This window comes from Trichosurus vulpecula, chromosome 2, assembly GCF_011100635.1.
Source record: "Trichosurus vulpecula isolate mTriVul1 chromosome 2, mTriVul1.pri, whole genome shotgun sequence".
NCBI classification, from domain to species: Eukaryota; Metazoa; Chordata; class Mammalia; order Diprotodontia; family Phalangeridae; genus Trichosurus; species Trichosurus vulpecula.
This window is the reverse complement of record NC_050574.1, coordinates 247561035-247578722: the sequence shown is the minus strand read 5'-3', so window position 1 is coordinate 247578722 and position 17688 is coordinate 247561035. Positions and strand designations below refer to the sequence as shown.

Genomic DNA, 17688 nt, shown 5'->3' with positions numbered 1-17688 from the left:
CCACAGATCAAATTATCCTTATAATTTTACAGGGCTTTACAGGAATGGAAGAAGGGAGGGAGGAAGGAAAAGAAAGGGGAAAAGTAAGGGAAAGTAAAAAAGCAAAGACTGGAAGGAAAAAGGGCAAGCATTACAACATAATATAGCAAACACTAAACATTTGTATATGCAGAGTAATGACTATGCTAATACACAGGGATAGAAAATTTGCATGACAGACATCATATCTGGCCAAATTCAAGCAAATACTCTGTTTAGTAGCTTGTGAAGAATTTTAATTTTAATGTTATCATTTTAAAGATTTAATGACTATCTCAATCCATAGGAAATCCTAATATGTATGTACATATGTGCATATGCACGTGTGTATGCATGCATAGATACTTTTTTTAGATGGAAAACTTCAATTATATTTGTTTGTTCCTACAGTTTCCTTGGGAATTTTTCAAAACTTTTCCCTGAGAATCGCAGCACACACTTGTAAATCCTGCTACTAAGGAAGTTAAGATAAGACTAGTGGATCTTTGGGTAGCTGCGAACAGAAGTATGGCTAAAGCCAATCAGATGTCTACTCTAAGTCCAGCTCCAGTAAGGTGAGTCCACACTGCCTGTGAAGGCCCAAATTAACAAACTGCTTTTCAAAAAGTAGAAAGAGAAATTCTAACTGTCTGATTTTTAAATATTTTTGTAGGATTGTATATGTAGATTGAAGGATCTAAAACTCAAGAAACTAATGTATTCTTGGTTCTATACATAAAATAAAAATGCAGAAGCCAGAAATTAAATATTTAGGTATTTGTGACTTGCTTTTTTTGCAGAAAATGTTTTTGAAACTTTAAAAGGCTTAATTAAATAGCTCTTGGCAAAACATTGGCCTCCAGGTTCCCTGAACAGTATAAGAAGGAAATTTTTTCAATTATAAAACCTAATAGTATTGCATAAATAGACGTCCTTCAAGGCTACCTGTTGAATTCCAAAAACAGACTTAGCAATGATCAAGACCCAGAATAACAATTTTGAAACTGTACTGTTTGCATTTTGAAGGTCCTTTAAGTCAATAAATAAGAATTAGCTAGGAAATTTATGGCAGCAGTGTTCATTCTTTTTCTATAGGACTAAAACAACTGTTGGCAACCCAAGCAAGGGATATAATCAATTAATATTCAATTCAGCAAAAATGTAAGTGTTTTCTGTCTGCACAGCAATGTTTAATGCATTAAACTCTAGGGGCAAAAAGAAAAAAATCAATTTTTTTCCTCCTCAAAGAGTTTACATTCTAACAAGAATGGGAAAATGAATATATGTAGGAGAGAGAAATAAAATTTATGTGCAAAATGAATACAAATTAATTACAGAGGGAAAATACTAATAAATGAGGGAATCAGAAAAGCACTGGGAGGCAGAGAGGAGGCAGGAGAGTGTTCCAGGGTCCGGGGACAATGTGGAAAAAGGCTCTTAGTTGTTATAGGGTAGATAGAGTACAGGGAACATGCAGTGGGCCAGTTTGGCTAAATCGTAAAGTACACAAGGGAGAACAATGTGAAATCAATGTAAAACAGGCAAATAAACCAATACAGATGATAGTTCTTCACTTTTGAACACTTAAAGCTTCTTACCTTTGTTTTTGGTTCTAGAATTTTTACCCCATAAATTGATATTTGTAATTCAACTTTAGGAGTTTTCTGGCCTTCAGATTTCTTGATATGTCTTGCAAACTAAGAAATGAAAAGAATTGAAAATCATTTTATTTCTATCTTTAAGGGAGTCAAAACATCAACATCTAAACACTTCAAGTCTTTAATTTAGATTTTTTGGGTTTTTTTTTTTTTCATCTTTTTCAACCAACTAAAAGGACTGGATTTATATGATGCCTTTACTGGCTGCTTAAACATTTTTTATCTTCTTATTTGTATCTAAATACAAAACAAGTAATAATCATTTGGTTAATCCTATATGGCAGACTGAACTGAGAGGAATGACATACATGTAAACATTCTCATCTCTGATTGAGTCACTCCGCAATTGATAAATGGTGGAAGGTGATTTTCTATATGCTAAACCACAATCACTGCAAAGCAAGAGGAATGATTAGTAAATAACAAATTACTGGCAAGATTCCTGACCTTTCCCAAAAATTTACTCCACCTAGACAATCTTATCTAGGTTTGTTTCCCCATCCAACTAGAAAACCTTACAAAGAACTTAATCTAAGGTAAATTCTATCCCATTGTGTTCCTCTTAGGTAGCTTTGGGGTGGGGGGGGGAATGTTGATCCTTTGTCTTTATTACCCAAGGCTAGTGGTGATTTAGAAGCAAATGATGTAATCGAAATTACATCCCCCAGCTCCTCATTAGAACAGATCTACCTCTCATGATAATATTCATTCCTGTCATTAATTGTTGACCAATTAGAGTTGCTTGCCATCTTCAGGAACACCCACTCTTCCAAGGGCATATAAGCATTGAGTAGGTTCGATGAGGGTTCTTTAGCATTTGAGAGTGACAATGACCCCTTTTATTAATTAGATGCTAACATGATTAATAAAATGATTAATTACCCAGAAACGGTCCCTCAAACTTTTTATATATCACAAAAGAATTCTTAAAACTCTCAATAAGGTAAATAAAAACTATTATTATCATTATTCCCACAACACATATGAGAAAACTGAGTAAGTAAGAAGCTCGCTTAACTGTTCAGAATGAGAAGTGAAAAAGATCAACATATTTTTCTATGATTTTGATCTTTTTCATCCCTGTAGAACACCAGATGTTCACTGCATGAGGAAAAGACATAGACATTTTTACTATTATGAAGGGTATCAACTTTTTTTAGGGGAGAAATCAGGAAGAAAATGCCAGGTCTTCCTTTGTGTCAACCACCCCATCCCACTAAACAAAATATATCACCATAGCTAGAGGGAAAGGGAGGAGAGGGGGAATGATTACCATTATACAGTAAGTGTGAGATAAATGTTAGCTATCATTATTATATTGAAAGGGATGAGGGGGAATGATTACCATTATATGGTAAGTGTGAGATAAATGCTAACTATCATTATTATATTGAAAGGGATATTATGGTTTAGGTTAAACATCTAGATTATTTGATCCACTGAATCTGGTCTATTCAGAACTAATTTTAATAATAATTAATGTCAATTTCCATTCTCCTTAAACCCCTGGCTCATCTACACTGTAATGGAAACAGCCCTGGATTTGGAGTAAAGAGACTAGGGTTTAAATCCCAGGTTAGATGCTTTTTACAAGTATCAATTAATATTCCTATGCCTTTGTTTCTTCATCTGTAAAATGAGATGGTTAAAGACTACGTGGTTTATCAGATCCTGATTTTGTACTACATCTATGACCCTATGAACCCATAAACTATGAGGAAGTCACTTAATCTTGTTAAGCCTTGGTTTCCTTACTAGCAAAATTAAGAAAATACTTAACTATTTATGACCCTGGCTTTTTTGCAGAAAATGTTTTTGAAACTGTAAAGTGAAACATAAATGTGAATAATAAAAAAAATTGTCATTATTTGTTATTACACCCTGCAAATACTGGGCATTTTATAAAATTCTGATATTGATAATGGCAGCTGAATTAAAGAAAAAATTTTTAAAAACACTAATATTTTTCACATTCCAGAGCTCCAAGATCTATTAGTATTCCCAACTTCTCATCAAGGTAGTAAGCCCAGTTTTCTATTATAAAACAACCAGCAATTGTTATACATGGAGTATTTTAATTTTCAATCCTTTATTTCCATCTTGTCAGACTCCTAATGACCCCATTGGGGTTTGCTTGGTAAAGTTACTGGGGTGGTTTGCCAATTCCTCCTCCAGCTCATTTTACAGATAAAGAAACTGAGGCAAAGAGGGTTAAGTGACTTGCCCAGGGTCACATGGCTAGTAAGTTTTCTAAGGCCTGATTTGAACTCAGGAAGCTAAGTCTTCCTGACTCCAGACCCAGTGCTCTATACACTGGGCCACCTAGCTGATCCTTTTTCCTACAGACAGAAAGAATACCATTAAAAAGGAAGCAGCTTTTACTCTCTTTTAGAGTCTTCAGAATAGCTTTCTTTTTCTTTTCTTATTTTCCTAGAACAGATCAATGATTTCATCTGTGTAGGGAACTCCTGGTGAGGAACTTCCTCCACAATGCAAATCTGCACATTCTCCTGGGACATTATGAAGTTAAGTTATTGGCTCAAGGTTGCACAGGCAGGATAATTCAGAGGCAGACCTTAGAGCCCAGTTCTTCCTGACTCCCAGGAGAGCTCTTTGTCTACCATACCGCCTTTCCTCCTAAAGATTTTCTGGTAGTAGGATAGGAATGGAGACTGAACCTGGGAACCCAATAGTCTTGGAATTCTTGGATGTGGAAATGCCCTCTACCCAAGAAGGGTGGCATGTGCTCTGCAACTTATGGTCTTAGAATAATAATGATTATTCTAATAATAATACAGTAATGTAGCTGATATTTATATAGTGCTTACTATGTGCCAGGCACTGTGTAAAGAAGTACTTTACAATTATTATCTTATTTGATCCTCATAACAATCTTGGGAGGTATGTACTATTATTATCCCCACTTTACCAATGAAAAAACCGAGGCAAACGGATTAAGTGACTTGCCTAGGGTCATGCAGCTGGTCAGTGTCTTAGGTTACATTTGAAATTGTCTTCCTAACTCCAGGCCCAAAACTATAGTTGCTGTAAAAGTGTGCGTACATACATTTGCATATATACATATAAACACACACTCCCACAGCAGCTCTGAAGTATGTGATAACCATTTTGTGGTTGACCTAGTTGACCTCTTAAGTTCCCTCCCATCTCTGTCTCTCTCTGTCTCTCTGTCTCTGTTGCTCTCTCTGTCTCTCTCTGTCCCTATATACGGTATAGTTCATTGGGAGGGATATTCTGTAGTCACTATGTCATACTCTTTTACTCTGCTCATATAACTAGTTTGGAGAAAATATAATTATACATTTTATAGTAAGTGTATAAGAATTAAGTTAGAGTCTAATTGTGTGCCCAGTGAGCTTTGTTCATTGCTGCTGCATAATGTAATAATATACACAGATTGCAGAATCTAGGATTTAGAGGTGAAAGGCATCTTTAAAATTACCTAGTATGGTCTCTCCTTACCCTATCCCCCCAAAAAAAATATTTACACCTGAGGATAGTTAGGCCTAGAGAGGTAAAGAGAATTGTCTAAAGTCACGCAGGTTAATAGGTGGCAGAGGTGGGCTGAATGACATGTCACTTATGCTTTGCAATCCCTCCATGGGGGAATGGAGGGCAAGGGACTGCTGGGTTTTGTTGGGGGTTTTTTTGTTTGTTTGTTTTTTCCATTTGGGGTGGTTGATTTTTTTTCTGCAGACTGTCTAGTAGAAGGAATAATTGGTTGGCCTAAGTACTTTTTGGATGCAGCACCTCTGAAGTACCCACAGGTATTTAGCTGGTTTGAAGGAGATTTTTCTGTAAGATCCTTGGTTTTACTCTAATGTAGATCTTTTGTCTGCATTGGCGCCGAGGTCTCTCCCAAAGAATGCAGACTGATTTGTTTTACTTTTCCTTTATGATTTTCCCTTCCTATATTGGCACAATGAAGACAACTGGGGTTTCATATCGGAATACTGACCTAATAAATCATTTTCTCTCATATTACCTCAATGTGTCTGAGCCAATCAACTCCTGATTACTTCACAGATATTTTAAGCATGGCTCTTAAGGGCTATTCTAAATGAGCCATTTCCTAGGGGAAAAAAAATAAGCAAAAACTCAGGAAGTTCCTTTTACATTTCAAGCTACAAGCACTACAGTGACCTTTGGCAAGTCACTGGGTAACCTTTTGGAGTTTCCAAGAAGTTGGCTACAGAACAGTCACTGCAATTAAACTCATCTACTTAGATTTTTTTTTTCTCCCTTTCTGCTCAGGTGGATGAATGAATAACAAATTAATTGGTTACACCAACTCTTTTCTGCTTTATATTGAATCACTGACAGTGTAGAAAGAAACTATCTGTTTTAACCTCTTCATTTCAGAGATGAGGAAACAGACCCAGAAAGTTTATGAAACTTGCCCAAGGTCACAGAATTAGGGAGAGAAGACCAATCTCTTGATTTAGAATCCATTTCTTTTTTCTTTATACAATACTTCTCCTTTCAAATGATGCAGTAAAAATTTTATTTTCTATTTCTACAATTGCAATTTTACATACACACACAGACATGTATGTCTGTGTGTGTGTGTACAAATGCATATGCACATATGTACCTATGTGTATACATACATACACATTTGTCATTTTTCACATAATCATAAATTTTAGTATGCTGCACTTTTTAGTCCACTTAAACCATAAAGTTCTTTTAATCTCTCTAAATGATCTCTATACCTTAAAGCTCATTATATTTTATACTTTTCTTTTTCTCTTCTACTCTCTATCTTTTCTACTTACAGACGTTCTGTATAAGTTATAACATCTTTCCATTTCAGTCTGAAAAAATCCTGACTATTCTCTCTTAAACTTTCTTTATTTTCTCATAATATTAATGTTAAATCTTGAAATGTTCTTACAATTTAACTTTACATTAGAGAAAATTATATGCATAAAATTATAATACTCTTTTGGAAAAAGATAATCTGGGTAAAATACTATGGATTTTTGTTGTTTAGTTGAGCCCAACTCTCCGTGACACCATTTTGGGGTTTTCTTGGCAAAGATGCTGGTATGGTTTGCCAACTCCTTCTCCAGCTCATTTTACAGATGAGGCAGACAGGGTTAAGTGACTTGTCCTGGGTCATACAGCTAGTAAGTGTGTGAGGCTGGATTGGAATTCATGAAGATGAGTCTTCCTGATTCCAAGCCCAGTCCTCTATCCACTGTGCTAACTAGCTGCCCTAAATACTACGGATACCCTAGAATTATTAGATTAGTAATTAATTCACAACATGATTACTTTGGTACACGATTGGAAGAGTTTAACTCAAGAAATACCTGACAATTTTATGTATTAAAATTTATGTATTAAATATTAAACTGCAAAGAGACCAATGATAAATGTAAAAAGTGGGTCAGGAATACCAAACTAAGAGAGACAGAGAAATACAAAGAAAGCTGGTCTAGAAATTAGCAAACCCGGGTTCTAATCTCATGTCTATGTCTCTATAGAATAACTGCAAAGAGACAGGGTGGTATGGCAGATAGAGTGATAAACTTGGAGACGGGAGAGATTTAGGTTCAAATGGAGCCTAAGAAAGTTGCTAGCTTCGTGACCCTGAGAATGTCATTTATCTCTCTGACTCTCAGTTTCTTCATCTGTAAATATATGGAGAGGAATAGGACCTACCTCATAAGGTTGTTACGAAAAGGATCTAATTCTAATGTTGTTAACCTGAGGTCTCCAATAGATTCTAGGCTATTGATGAACTTGTATGGTTTAAAAAAAAATACTTCAAATACCGAACAACACCTTTATGAAAATGTCTAACTCAAAAGTATCGTTTCCTTCAACTATAAATACAGGCAACAAGCGTTACTTTGAGAAGGGGTTCATAGTATTCACCAGACTGCTGAAAGGGTCCATGATACAAAAAAGGTTAAGAATTCTGCATATTATTAGATAATTTACTAAAGTACTTTGGTAACTTTAAAGTGTTCATGTGTAAACTTGGGTAAGTTAATCCCATTAGGCCTTGGTTTTACTGAAAATTTAAAGGGTTGTAAAAGATGGCTTCTGAGGTCTCTCTCAGCTCTAGAACTTAGATCTTGTGAATTTAAGTGTGAATTATTGGTATTATTGCATAAATTTCCATAGTTTGGTCTCAGTTTCTTCATCTGTAGAGATTTCAGTATCTTCTATCCAATTATATCCCCCCAAATTTGGAAGCATTAAAACTTCATACTCAAACATATGTAGAACACATGGATGTGCATACCCCCTAAAGCATAAAGCCTTCAAAATACTTTTCTACAATATATTATATTATACTAAATTATATTTAATTAAATGTCATGTGGTGAAAGCAATATCCTATATGTTTAGTCAAAAGACCTGGGTTCAAATCCGTATTCGGTACTTAATACTTCTGTGACTTTCAGAAAGTCATTTAAACTCTCAGGCTTTCCATGTTTTCAAATTAAAGGGATGAACTAGACAACCTCTAAAAGTTTAATTATGATCCCCAAATGCTAAATTTCAAAGAAAAAAAGTAAATTTAAATCAGAAACTAAATTCATGGCATTGTATTAAAGTACCAATGGCATAATTTCAATGTATAAAAGTTTGACTCATTCTTATTTATTTCATTTAAGAACAAATTTGTATAAACATGATAAGAATTTTTAAGTGTTTTATAACAATAGATCAAAACTCATATGAAAGCATTTATTCATGTGCTCGTTTTAAGGAAAATACATTTACCACTGTGATTTTTTAAAGTCAACCAAGAAATATACAGACAAAAAAGAGTTGGGAGAATAACGGGGAAAAAAGATTTTCGTGATAGTCTAAAAGTCTGATTTTTTACTAACTCAAGATCCAACAGACATCAAAGATGGACCATAAAAGACATCAAGAAACAGGCTGTTGAGCATCTTTAAAAGTCTGAATCACATTACATATTAACGATGCTAACAATTCACTACAAAACATTTTATGTCTCAAATATTTTTAGTCCCTGGCTCTTTGTGAGTTTAACTATGCTGTTATTCATTTAATCCTGAAATTCAACATAATGACATAGCAGCGAGTGAGTAAAGCTATGGGGTGACTTTGTGGAGCAAATAAAGTACAAACAGTTGGAGCCATGACAAAATGATGGATGTCAAACTCCTAAGCCCTGGCAGATGTAAGTACACACACCCACTCAAAGCAGAATGCATATGCCAAAAAAATGGGCAGGAAACTGAGGTGGGGGAGGTGTAAATAGCACTGAGAGCCTCACTTTTGCAATGGAGCATTGGCGCCACCTGCTGGCAATAGTAGCAACCTTCTTGCAACAAGCCAAAGGAATGAGGAGGCTGGGTTATGGGGCATGCAAAGACAATAGGAATCCTTTAAAAACCTGAAATAGACACAACTCTTGGTGCTCTTTAGTTGGGGGGGGGGGTCTGATACCAAATTAATTTAACTGAAATTGTAGCTATACTAAAGACAAACAACTTTTTCAATGGGTGGCAGATTATTAGTCAAATACTACATTTGAAGAAACAAAAAACTACTTATCAGGAATAGAGATTTAAAAAAAAACCCACTATATATCCACTTGGCTGTATTATATGGTTTTTATTTCATGTTAAACTACTTTTAGTAAGAAAATTTCATAAAACATATAAATCTTTATAAACCATTTAATTTCTATAACATTAGTTACAAGTTGTTTTCTTTGAACCCTTTTAAAAATGTTTTTGTTTACTGACTACAATGTTAAAAAAAACCCTTTACAAAATAAACATCATACATGCTTGTAATAAATTCTAACTGAAGCAAGTCTGAATTACAAAACCTGCTGCATGTTGGAAACTAGACAGGGAATATACAATTTTAAACAGGGTGTCAATGAATGAGAATTACTTCACTGATCTTTTAAGTTTGTGGATTCTCTGTTAAACTTTATAATTCTCATCTATAAGTCATAGATTATAGGATTTAGAGTTAGAAGGTAACTTTAGAAATCATTTATCTAGTTAAATTTTCTGATTTTACATGTGAAGAAACTGAGATCCACAGAGGCAGAGTGACTTATTCAAGGTCATATTAGTTGTAAATAGGAGAGATGAGTTGCATATCTATGTCTTCTGAAATTTTTATGTGGACACATATACTGTGCCCTTAAAATCTGTGACAAGTCACTGTAAAGTTGAACCATCTCCAAATGCCTGAAAATGTTTGGTCACACTAAGACCAGAACTTTTTTTAGCTTTAGGAACAATATTACGGACTGGGATGAAGTAGTCTCTCATTTCTGTCCCTAAAACTGCCTACGAAATACTAAAGAGGTTAGCCCAGGCTAACCTCTTGTGTGGAACCTGTCTTGAGGCCACATGTGGCCCACTGGGTCCTCAAGTGAGGCCCTTTGAATCCAAACTTCACAGAACAAATCGTTTTGGGGATGTATGGACTTACAGATAACATTGTCTCTGAATATAAATAAACAACTCTAATTCTTTCTCCTCTTCAAGTACTGGATAGCTCTGATCTGATATAGCTTCAATATAAAAGAAATATTTACCATCAACAGTGAACCCTTGAGATAGCCCTTTTCCAATTATTTTTCCCCAACGGAAGCTAGCTCAATTGGGTATTTTTAATGCCAGACTAAATATAATGAGATGGTTTTATTCCTTGAGGAGTTTGAAGTGGGTTTGCAAGAGAATTTCTAAAAACTGGTCAAGCTAACTGAAACAATTCACAAATAACACACCCTACCCCACCAAACCCCAAACCCCAAAGTGTGCATGAAAAAGTTTTTTTTTTTTAAAGATATAAAATCCTTGGAAAAAATCATTGTGAAGAAGGGAGGGGCTTTTCAAATTAAAAAATCCCAGTGAACTTTAATTTTTTTGGAGGTGGGGTACTGTTTGAGGAAATATTCTGAGTGCAGTGTATTATGTAAAAAATTTCTGGGGAAAATCCTGCCAAAAAAAAGGGGTGGGTGGAGTTTCCTATGAAGTTGCCAGCTCTGCTGTGTAATTCTGCAGTTTTAGCATCAGGGAACTGTAAACTGAACAGTTCCTAATGACTGCTCATGTAGCTTGCCAGACCTTCCTATGTTTGATGACTGAGATATCATTGGGATTTGTCTTTCTTCCAAAATAGTACTTTAAAATGTATTTCCTTCTAGGGCCTTGGTGAATAATCTAACAATTTATGAAACATACAATCTTTGTAGAAGAACCCTGCGGGGTGGGAGGGCTGTCCATGCAGTTTGTCTACACCAGGGGTGGAGAACCTGGTACACTATGCTAATGAGTTGCTCTTGCAGAGCTCAGTGTTAGGTGCCTAGTTTGGTAATGATGTTAAGAAGGTTGGATTAGCATCCCTTTTGTCCATGAACAATAATGGTAAGGACTAACTTCACAGATATTTATATATTCTCGAATTTTAAATGATTTTCTAAAATCATAAATGACTAAAAAAAAAGGCAAGGTATTTCATTTAGGCTTATCTATGGATATAATGAATGACATTGTGTGTGCTTATCCTCCCACACAAACACCCCAAGAAGCTTCCCTGAGCATTTAGAGGAATAAGGAGAATGTCTAGCGATATTTGTATAATGATGGCCTGTCTCTTAATAAGTTAAAACTGCAAATGCCCCAACATTAGCCATGCTATGAATTTCTACCCATCAAACAAAGTCTTAATATGTGAAAATACCAGAAGTGCTTTATGTCCTCCATGTTGAATCGAGTTCCCTACCTTTAATTTTCTAACCGCATCTCTCACAACTTCGGTACCTTTGGGCTGTTCCACTTCTGTACTGCCAAGAAACTGAAAATTGTCATCTGTGAGACATGAGTCACATAGAATTGTATCACTTTGCAATGCAATTTTCAAAATATGACTTGAAAACTAGATAAAACTAAATCTTATGTAAACTTTAAGGGAAACGAATGCCTTTTTAAAACTCCTTTAATGTAACTTAAAATTGAAAATATTTTATTTGTTGTCTGGTTACTTTTTCCTTCTATTAAAGAATAAAATAAAATACATTTCAAAAACAACCAAAAAAAAAAAAACAACCCACAATCACCGCTACCCCCATAAGCCTCTCCTTCACCATACAATTCCAGGCCAGAAATCTAACATAAAAAGGAAATGCTAAAGTTATTATTGCATTAGAGAGAGGGAGAGGAATTGCACCTGTGATTTCATTGATACAAGGAATTCTCAGATGAGGAACTGCCATCTCTCAATGCAGGCCAGGACCTTCTCTACAACTGAAGAGTCTCAGAGAGTTTTCTAGAACACTGAGGGGTTAAGTGATTTGCCTACCATCATACAATCATTATGTGTCAAAGATGGGACACATTTTATAAGACTATTGCGGTAGTACCAAATAAATGAGTATTCTAAGATAAAAATTTAGTGATTATCTCCATATTTTAAACTTGAAGTCTTCTTTTAACAAAAAATACCAATCTTTACATTTTAGACAACACATGATAATCTGCTTAAAGTTTTCTAAGTATTGTTTTAACAAATTTATAGTTTTAACTGTAAAAAGATTCTTGACACCTGTCTTGTTACAAACATTAATCTTCTGTCTCTAAAATTATCAGCACTGTCCTGCAGGCTTAAAAAGTATCCTCATGGGGCATTTTAAAAAACATATGTTCAAAAAATTCAGGAAACCCATCAAGTTTTAATATATTTTAAAGCTATATCTAAAATCTTTGCTAAACATTACAATTATACAAAAATTAATTAAATCACAATTGTTAAGGCTTATAAGTCTCTTTGAAAAGCACTGTGAAGGGGGAGGTTAATAGCTGACTCATTCAAAGAGTTTTATTACATAAGGAGAAATTCATAAAAAATTAAAATGTTATTTGTGTGCAAACTATTATGATTACTGAATACATGCCAGGGATTGTGATCCTTAAAAAAAGCAACTCTACTTTAAATAGGAATCTATATCTCCTAAATACTGACATCATATTTAGCCTGGCTGAATTTGAAAATCATATCCTTCTATGAAATAAAATTCTGAAAAATGAAAAGATATAAGAATTAAAAAGATTATGAAGAGATGAAATTAATATTTTATCTTCATTTTCTATAATAATTAAATTCACAAGTATAATTTTACATTTCCATTTCTGTTGCCTTAAGGAAGAAGGAAAAGAAGGTAAGATAGTATTGGTTATAGTCAAACTCCATTCATGGCACCCTCAATCCAGTTCATTACACACCATTATCATGGAGCAAATTCTTACTCCCATAAGTTGAAATCTTTATATCAAGAAGATTGCAATGATACATGACAATGTAACTCCATTCCCATCACTATATTGCTCTGTTCTTCACTCAAAGTGCCATTTGCCAAGCAGAACTGTGTACCCCAATAATGCAAATGAAGTCAATATATACCCATGAAATGGGAGGACTGGCCAATGAAGGCTGAGTCCTCAAAGGATGCACAGACATTCCCTTGCCTGGTTCCAGCCAAAGTGACTGAGTGGAAAGTTTTGGGAGAATCTACTTAAAGCTAGGCATGACTGAGAGGCTGCTATGGTGTGGTGATGACAGAATATTTCCTAATTGGCTGAGGAGCCAAAAGAACTGAAGGCTCGATTGCTGCTTAGTTTCCAAACAAAAGGTACGTTCAGCCAATGCCTTGGTATTAACTAAAGCAGGTCTGCTGAGGGCCTTTGGGAGAAAGTAAATGTTCTATTCTGTACCTGGTTGTCATGCGTCCTTGGGCACATGGTGCCTGATTTTCTTGTCGTTTCTTCTTTCCTGATAATTAGATGAATGAGCATTCTGAGTAGGGAGTGTTCAGGCAATTGTATGAGTTTCAGATTTCCATCAGAAGATACATCAGCAGCCACAGCTAGTACAAGAGTCCAGCAGATGTGGCAGAGGCCAATGACAGAGAGAGTACCTCCAGACGGAGGCAGAAAGGCAGGTACTGATAATGGTAGCAACCTCAGAGATCATGACCTTTCATGATGGAGGCTATATAGAAAGGCACCAATCCTAGAGAGATATACCTAAAGGGAACTTCATGAGAACTCCACAAAGGGAGAAATAGACTTCTGGGGCCAAAATCCAAGAGTTAGCCCTCAGACATATGTGTTCCTGTAAAGTTAATGGGGAATAAAATCTTCCCTGTCTACTAATAGGCCTCACATGGAGCCCATTAAGGGAAGCAAGCTTAGGGGAAGCTTGCTTGCAGGAAGGCTTTCACACCTTTTGGTACTAAGATAATTAGGCACTGAGTAAGGAGTGTTGTGATGCCTTCTGGCTCTGAGCCTATTAGCCAAAAGAGTATATATTGTGAGAGGTGAGTTTTTGCTTTGGGGGCTCCTTTATGAGAAGGATCTTGTGATTCCCTGGTGGAGACTCTGAGGGGCTGTATGTTCAGAGCTTCCCCAACTGCTCAGAGGTAAAGGCTCTCTCGAGTCATTGGTGGATGTAAAGTATACGTAGCAGTATTGCTTTGATTCAGACAGTAGAGCCCTCTCTGTTGGTCTTTATTTCTCTGCTCTGTATTTTCTCTGTTTGTATTTTATGTAATTAAAGATTGTTCACCCCTGAAACAGCTGTCTTTCCTAGTAAAGCAGATAAAAGAACCTGCGCTAGCAGCCATCCTGGGCATGCCGGCGTGGTTGCTGTTACAGTTCCCTAAACAGGTACTTTTAAGTTTGAGCACACTTTCCAAAGGGTCCCTGTGCGTGCAAGGGGAGGGTACATATTAGTGATACTTTAAAACTACTGTTATTGCTATACCTGAGAAGGGTATAAATATATAAAGGTATAAATAACGAAAATCAATGGGTTAATTAATATTTGGAAGAAAATCAGCAGGAGCATAGGAGTGACAGTGTTGAAAATTCCAGTCTCTCAGGGTTACTCCTAGAATCCTGGGGGGAGCAGTAGCCATTGCCCTCCACCTATGAAGACCCCAGACTGAGAGCGAGGATGCAAGTTAGGATGCTGAGCTCAGAGGGGTTTCTACACACCTAAGACCCGTCCTTTCACTTATGTCCCCTTCTCTCTAGGAACACATCCCCAGTGCTAATTCAGGCCCTCATCGGCTCTCTCCTGGGTCAGAAGGCAACAAGCATCTTGGTCTGAAGTCTCTTCTCATTACAGTCTGTCCTCCGCTGAGTTGACTGGGCGATTTTTCTAAAGCACAGGTCTGACTAGGTCACTCCTTTGCTGAAGAAGCTCTTGTGCCTCCCTATCCTTTCAGGATCAGAGAGAAACTTCTCTATTTTAGCATTTACAAATCTTCATACCCTGGACCTTTCCTACTTTGCCAATACTCGTACACTTTGCTCCCCTCCATAAACTCTACAGAATAGCTACACACCAACTGGCTTACTTGCAGTTTCTATAACATGACATTCAACCTCTTGTCTTTGTGCCTTTGCCCTGGGTGTCGCTATGCCTGGAATACTCCCTTCCCCTCACCCCCCTTTAACTCTCCATTTTGGTTTCTCTGGTTTCTGTCAAAACTCAATCCAAGCTTTACATTCTGCTTTATGCCTCCCCTCTACCCTGCCCCCAATCCTTTTTTGCTAGTGCCTTACCTTCCCTAATTACTTTTCACACATTCTGCATTCATCTTGTAAATGTTGCTGTTGTTCAGTTGTTTTAGTGGTGTCCAACTCTTTGCGAGCTTATTTGGGGTTTTCTTGGCAAAGATACTGAAGTGGTTTGCCATTTCCTCCTCTGGCTCATTTTTTACAGATAAGGAAAGTGAGGCAAATGGGGTAAGTGACTTATGCAGGGTAATACAACTTGTAAGTGTCTGAGGTCAGATTCAAACTCAGGAAGATGAGTCTTCCTGACTGAAGGCCTGTTACTCTATCCACTGTGCTACCTAGCTACCCTAGCTATTACAATATATGCCTGAGGGAATTTTTTGCCTTTATAGTCCAGTGCCTGATACATAGCAAGCTTTTAAATAAATACCTATGAATTGATTTGCCATATAATATGTTTCTACCAGTAAGGCAAATTTCAAATTAGAAATATTTATTCTTATGTCACAAAGGCACTTCAGTAAATCTGACTTTATATCTTTTCCCTGGAATTACTCAAGCATTCACCCTGAAAAGATGTCCTAACAAGGTGCAAGCATCCAAAATCAAAAAGGAGTGGTTTTTGTCAGTACATGAATTACCAAGAGAGAGAGAGAGAGGTCAGAGAAAGAAAAAAAAAACAGTACAGACAGGGGCAGAGAATAGCAGGAGACAGAAATTTAAGGGGAAGGAGTATCTGTTTCCTTCCCCTTTTGTTAAACTAGGGAAGGAGAGAATAAGGCGAAGGACTCGATTGCCTTTGGCAAAGACTCCCTCTTATTAGACCCCACTCCACAGTATGTATGTGGTATCCAGCACAACCTTAATCTCATATGCTTACATCTAAATCCACCTACCAGTTGCTAGGGTAGAGCCAAGAAGTTGACTATTTACAAAAGTTGGCATACAGTGCCTGGTAATTAATTTGCACCATAAAGCAGTACAATAGTAAGGTCTGAAGAGAGATGATCAAGCAAAGGACAGAGAGAGAGAGAGAGAACACACATGTGAGTGCTTTGCTATGTCTATAGGGCAAATGACATATTTTGCTGTGGAGCTATGGAAGCATTAAACACTCCTTACAAATGGAGCTAGCAGTGCCTTTTGTCTGGCCTTTATTAGCCAAAAAGAAAAAAATGGCCCAAATGGTGGTTCAATGAGGGAAAAAAATGTTGGCTATAACTGAGAAAAACAAATCTGTGTGTAAACTGTGTTTTCTCGGTCTCCATCATGCCACTGAGAGATTAACCATTGCTTCCGGGGCTAAGAATATAAAAAAAAAAAGAGAGACAAGTGCAAATGAATTATTGCTAACTATTTATATATTGGGTGTTATCTAGGTCAACAATGGCTTCAAAGTGTTTCAGAAACTGTTTCTGGAAGAAAATATTCATAATCTGGCAAAAATTTCAGGAATTTGATTGCTATGTACAAGTAGGCCCATATGGGAAAATTATGGAAGTCCTCCAAATAGATTCTAAATAAATCAATCTCTACTAGTGCTCCAGAAAACTATTAAAATTTTAATTCACCATGTCTTTAATTAAACCATATGAGTTAGGAGCACAGGGAGAATTACCTGAACAAGAGTAGAAGTCAAATTAAATTAGAAAGTGTGCTGACTCATACATACATGCTCATTTCTACATCAGTTAACACATGGACACAGCTATACCAAGTAATGGAAGATAATCCACATATAAGTAATTAACTTTAAAGTGAAAAATCCATGAATACTGATGACAATGTATTCCTTTCTTTTCTTTTTAAAAGAAAATTTAAAAAAATACTAATATATCTTGCTTGGGTTTAACTCTGTATCTAAAGTGCTGAAAATATTTCAAGATGCTCAAAAATCTTAATGTAAATCTTTTTGAAAAAGTGACATGCTGTTGATAGTAAACACTATTATGCCACAGCACATAGCTATAGCTATCAGAAATGGAAAAAAAAAACCTGAGAGCCATACAAAACTGTTGGCTATTTGGTTCTGAGTTTATCAGAATCAGAAAAATAACACATTCACAACTAATTTTCTTTCTTTGGATTTTAAATTCAAATCTTTAATGCCTCCTAAGTCCCTTTCCAAGGATTATATTATTTTGTGTACTGTACTCATCACTAATACCAACAGAACAAATTCTAGTGTATTGATATTTTAATTGGTTGCAAGTTATTGCTGCCATTTGGAACTAACCAATTTGTTCCCCTCAAAAGGGCTAGTTTCTGCATAGAGGCTGTGCCATATGCACACTAAGGGGGGCCGAAATGATGTATTAATTAAATCACCATATTTAGGAAATATATTTTCTATTAATTTAGAAAGTTAAAAGGACGCTTTTTGAATCAGGAAAGTGGTAGCTAGTCCCACTACCTTCTTCCTTCCTGTCTTTATTCCTCAAATCTGGAAG

At 36.1% G+C, this 17688-nt stretch overlaps 1 protein-coding gene across 1 annotated transcript in view; it reads right to left on the bottom strand.

Moving 5' to 3' along the window:
• The window catches only part of GULP1 (GULP PTB domain containing engulfment adaptor 1), a 149614-nt gene that overhangs the window by 67273 nt on the left and 64653 nt on the right, over nt 1-17688 (bottom strand). The window contains exons 3-4 of the mRNA XM_036742634.1: nt 11442-11513; nt 1617-1715 (exon numbers count right to left, since the gene is read on the bottom strand). Of these exons, the coding sequence (XP_036598529.1) occupies nt 1617-1715; nt 11442-11513 (171 nt within the window). The remainder of the gene's footprint in view (nt 1-1616; nt 1716-11441; nt 11514-17688) is intronic.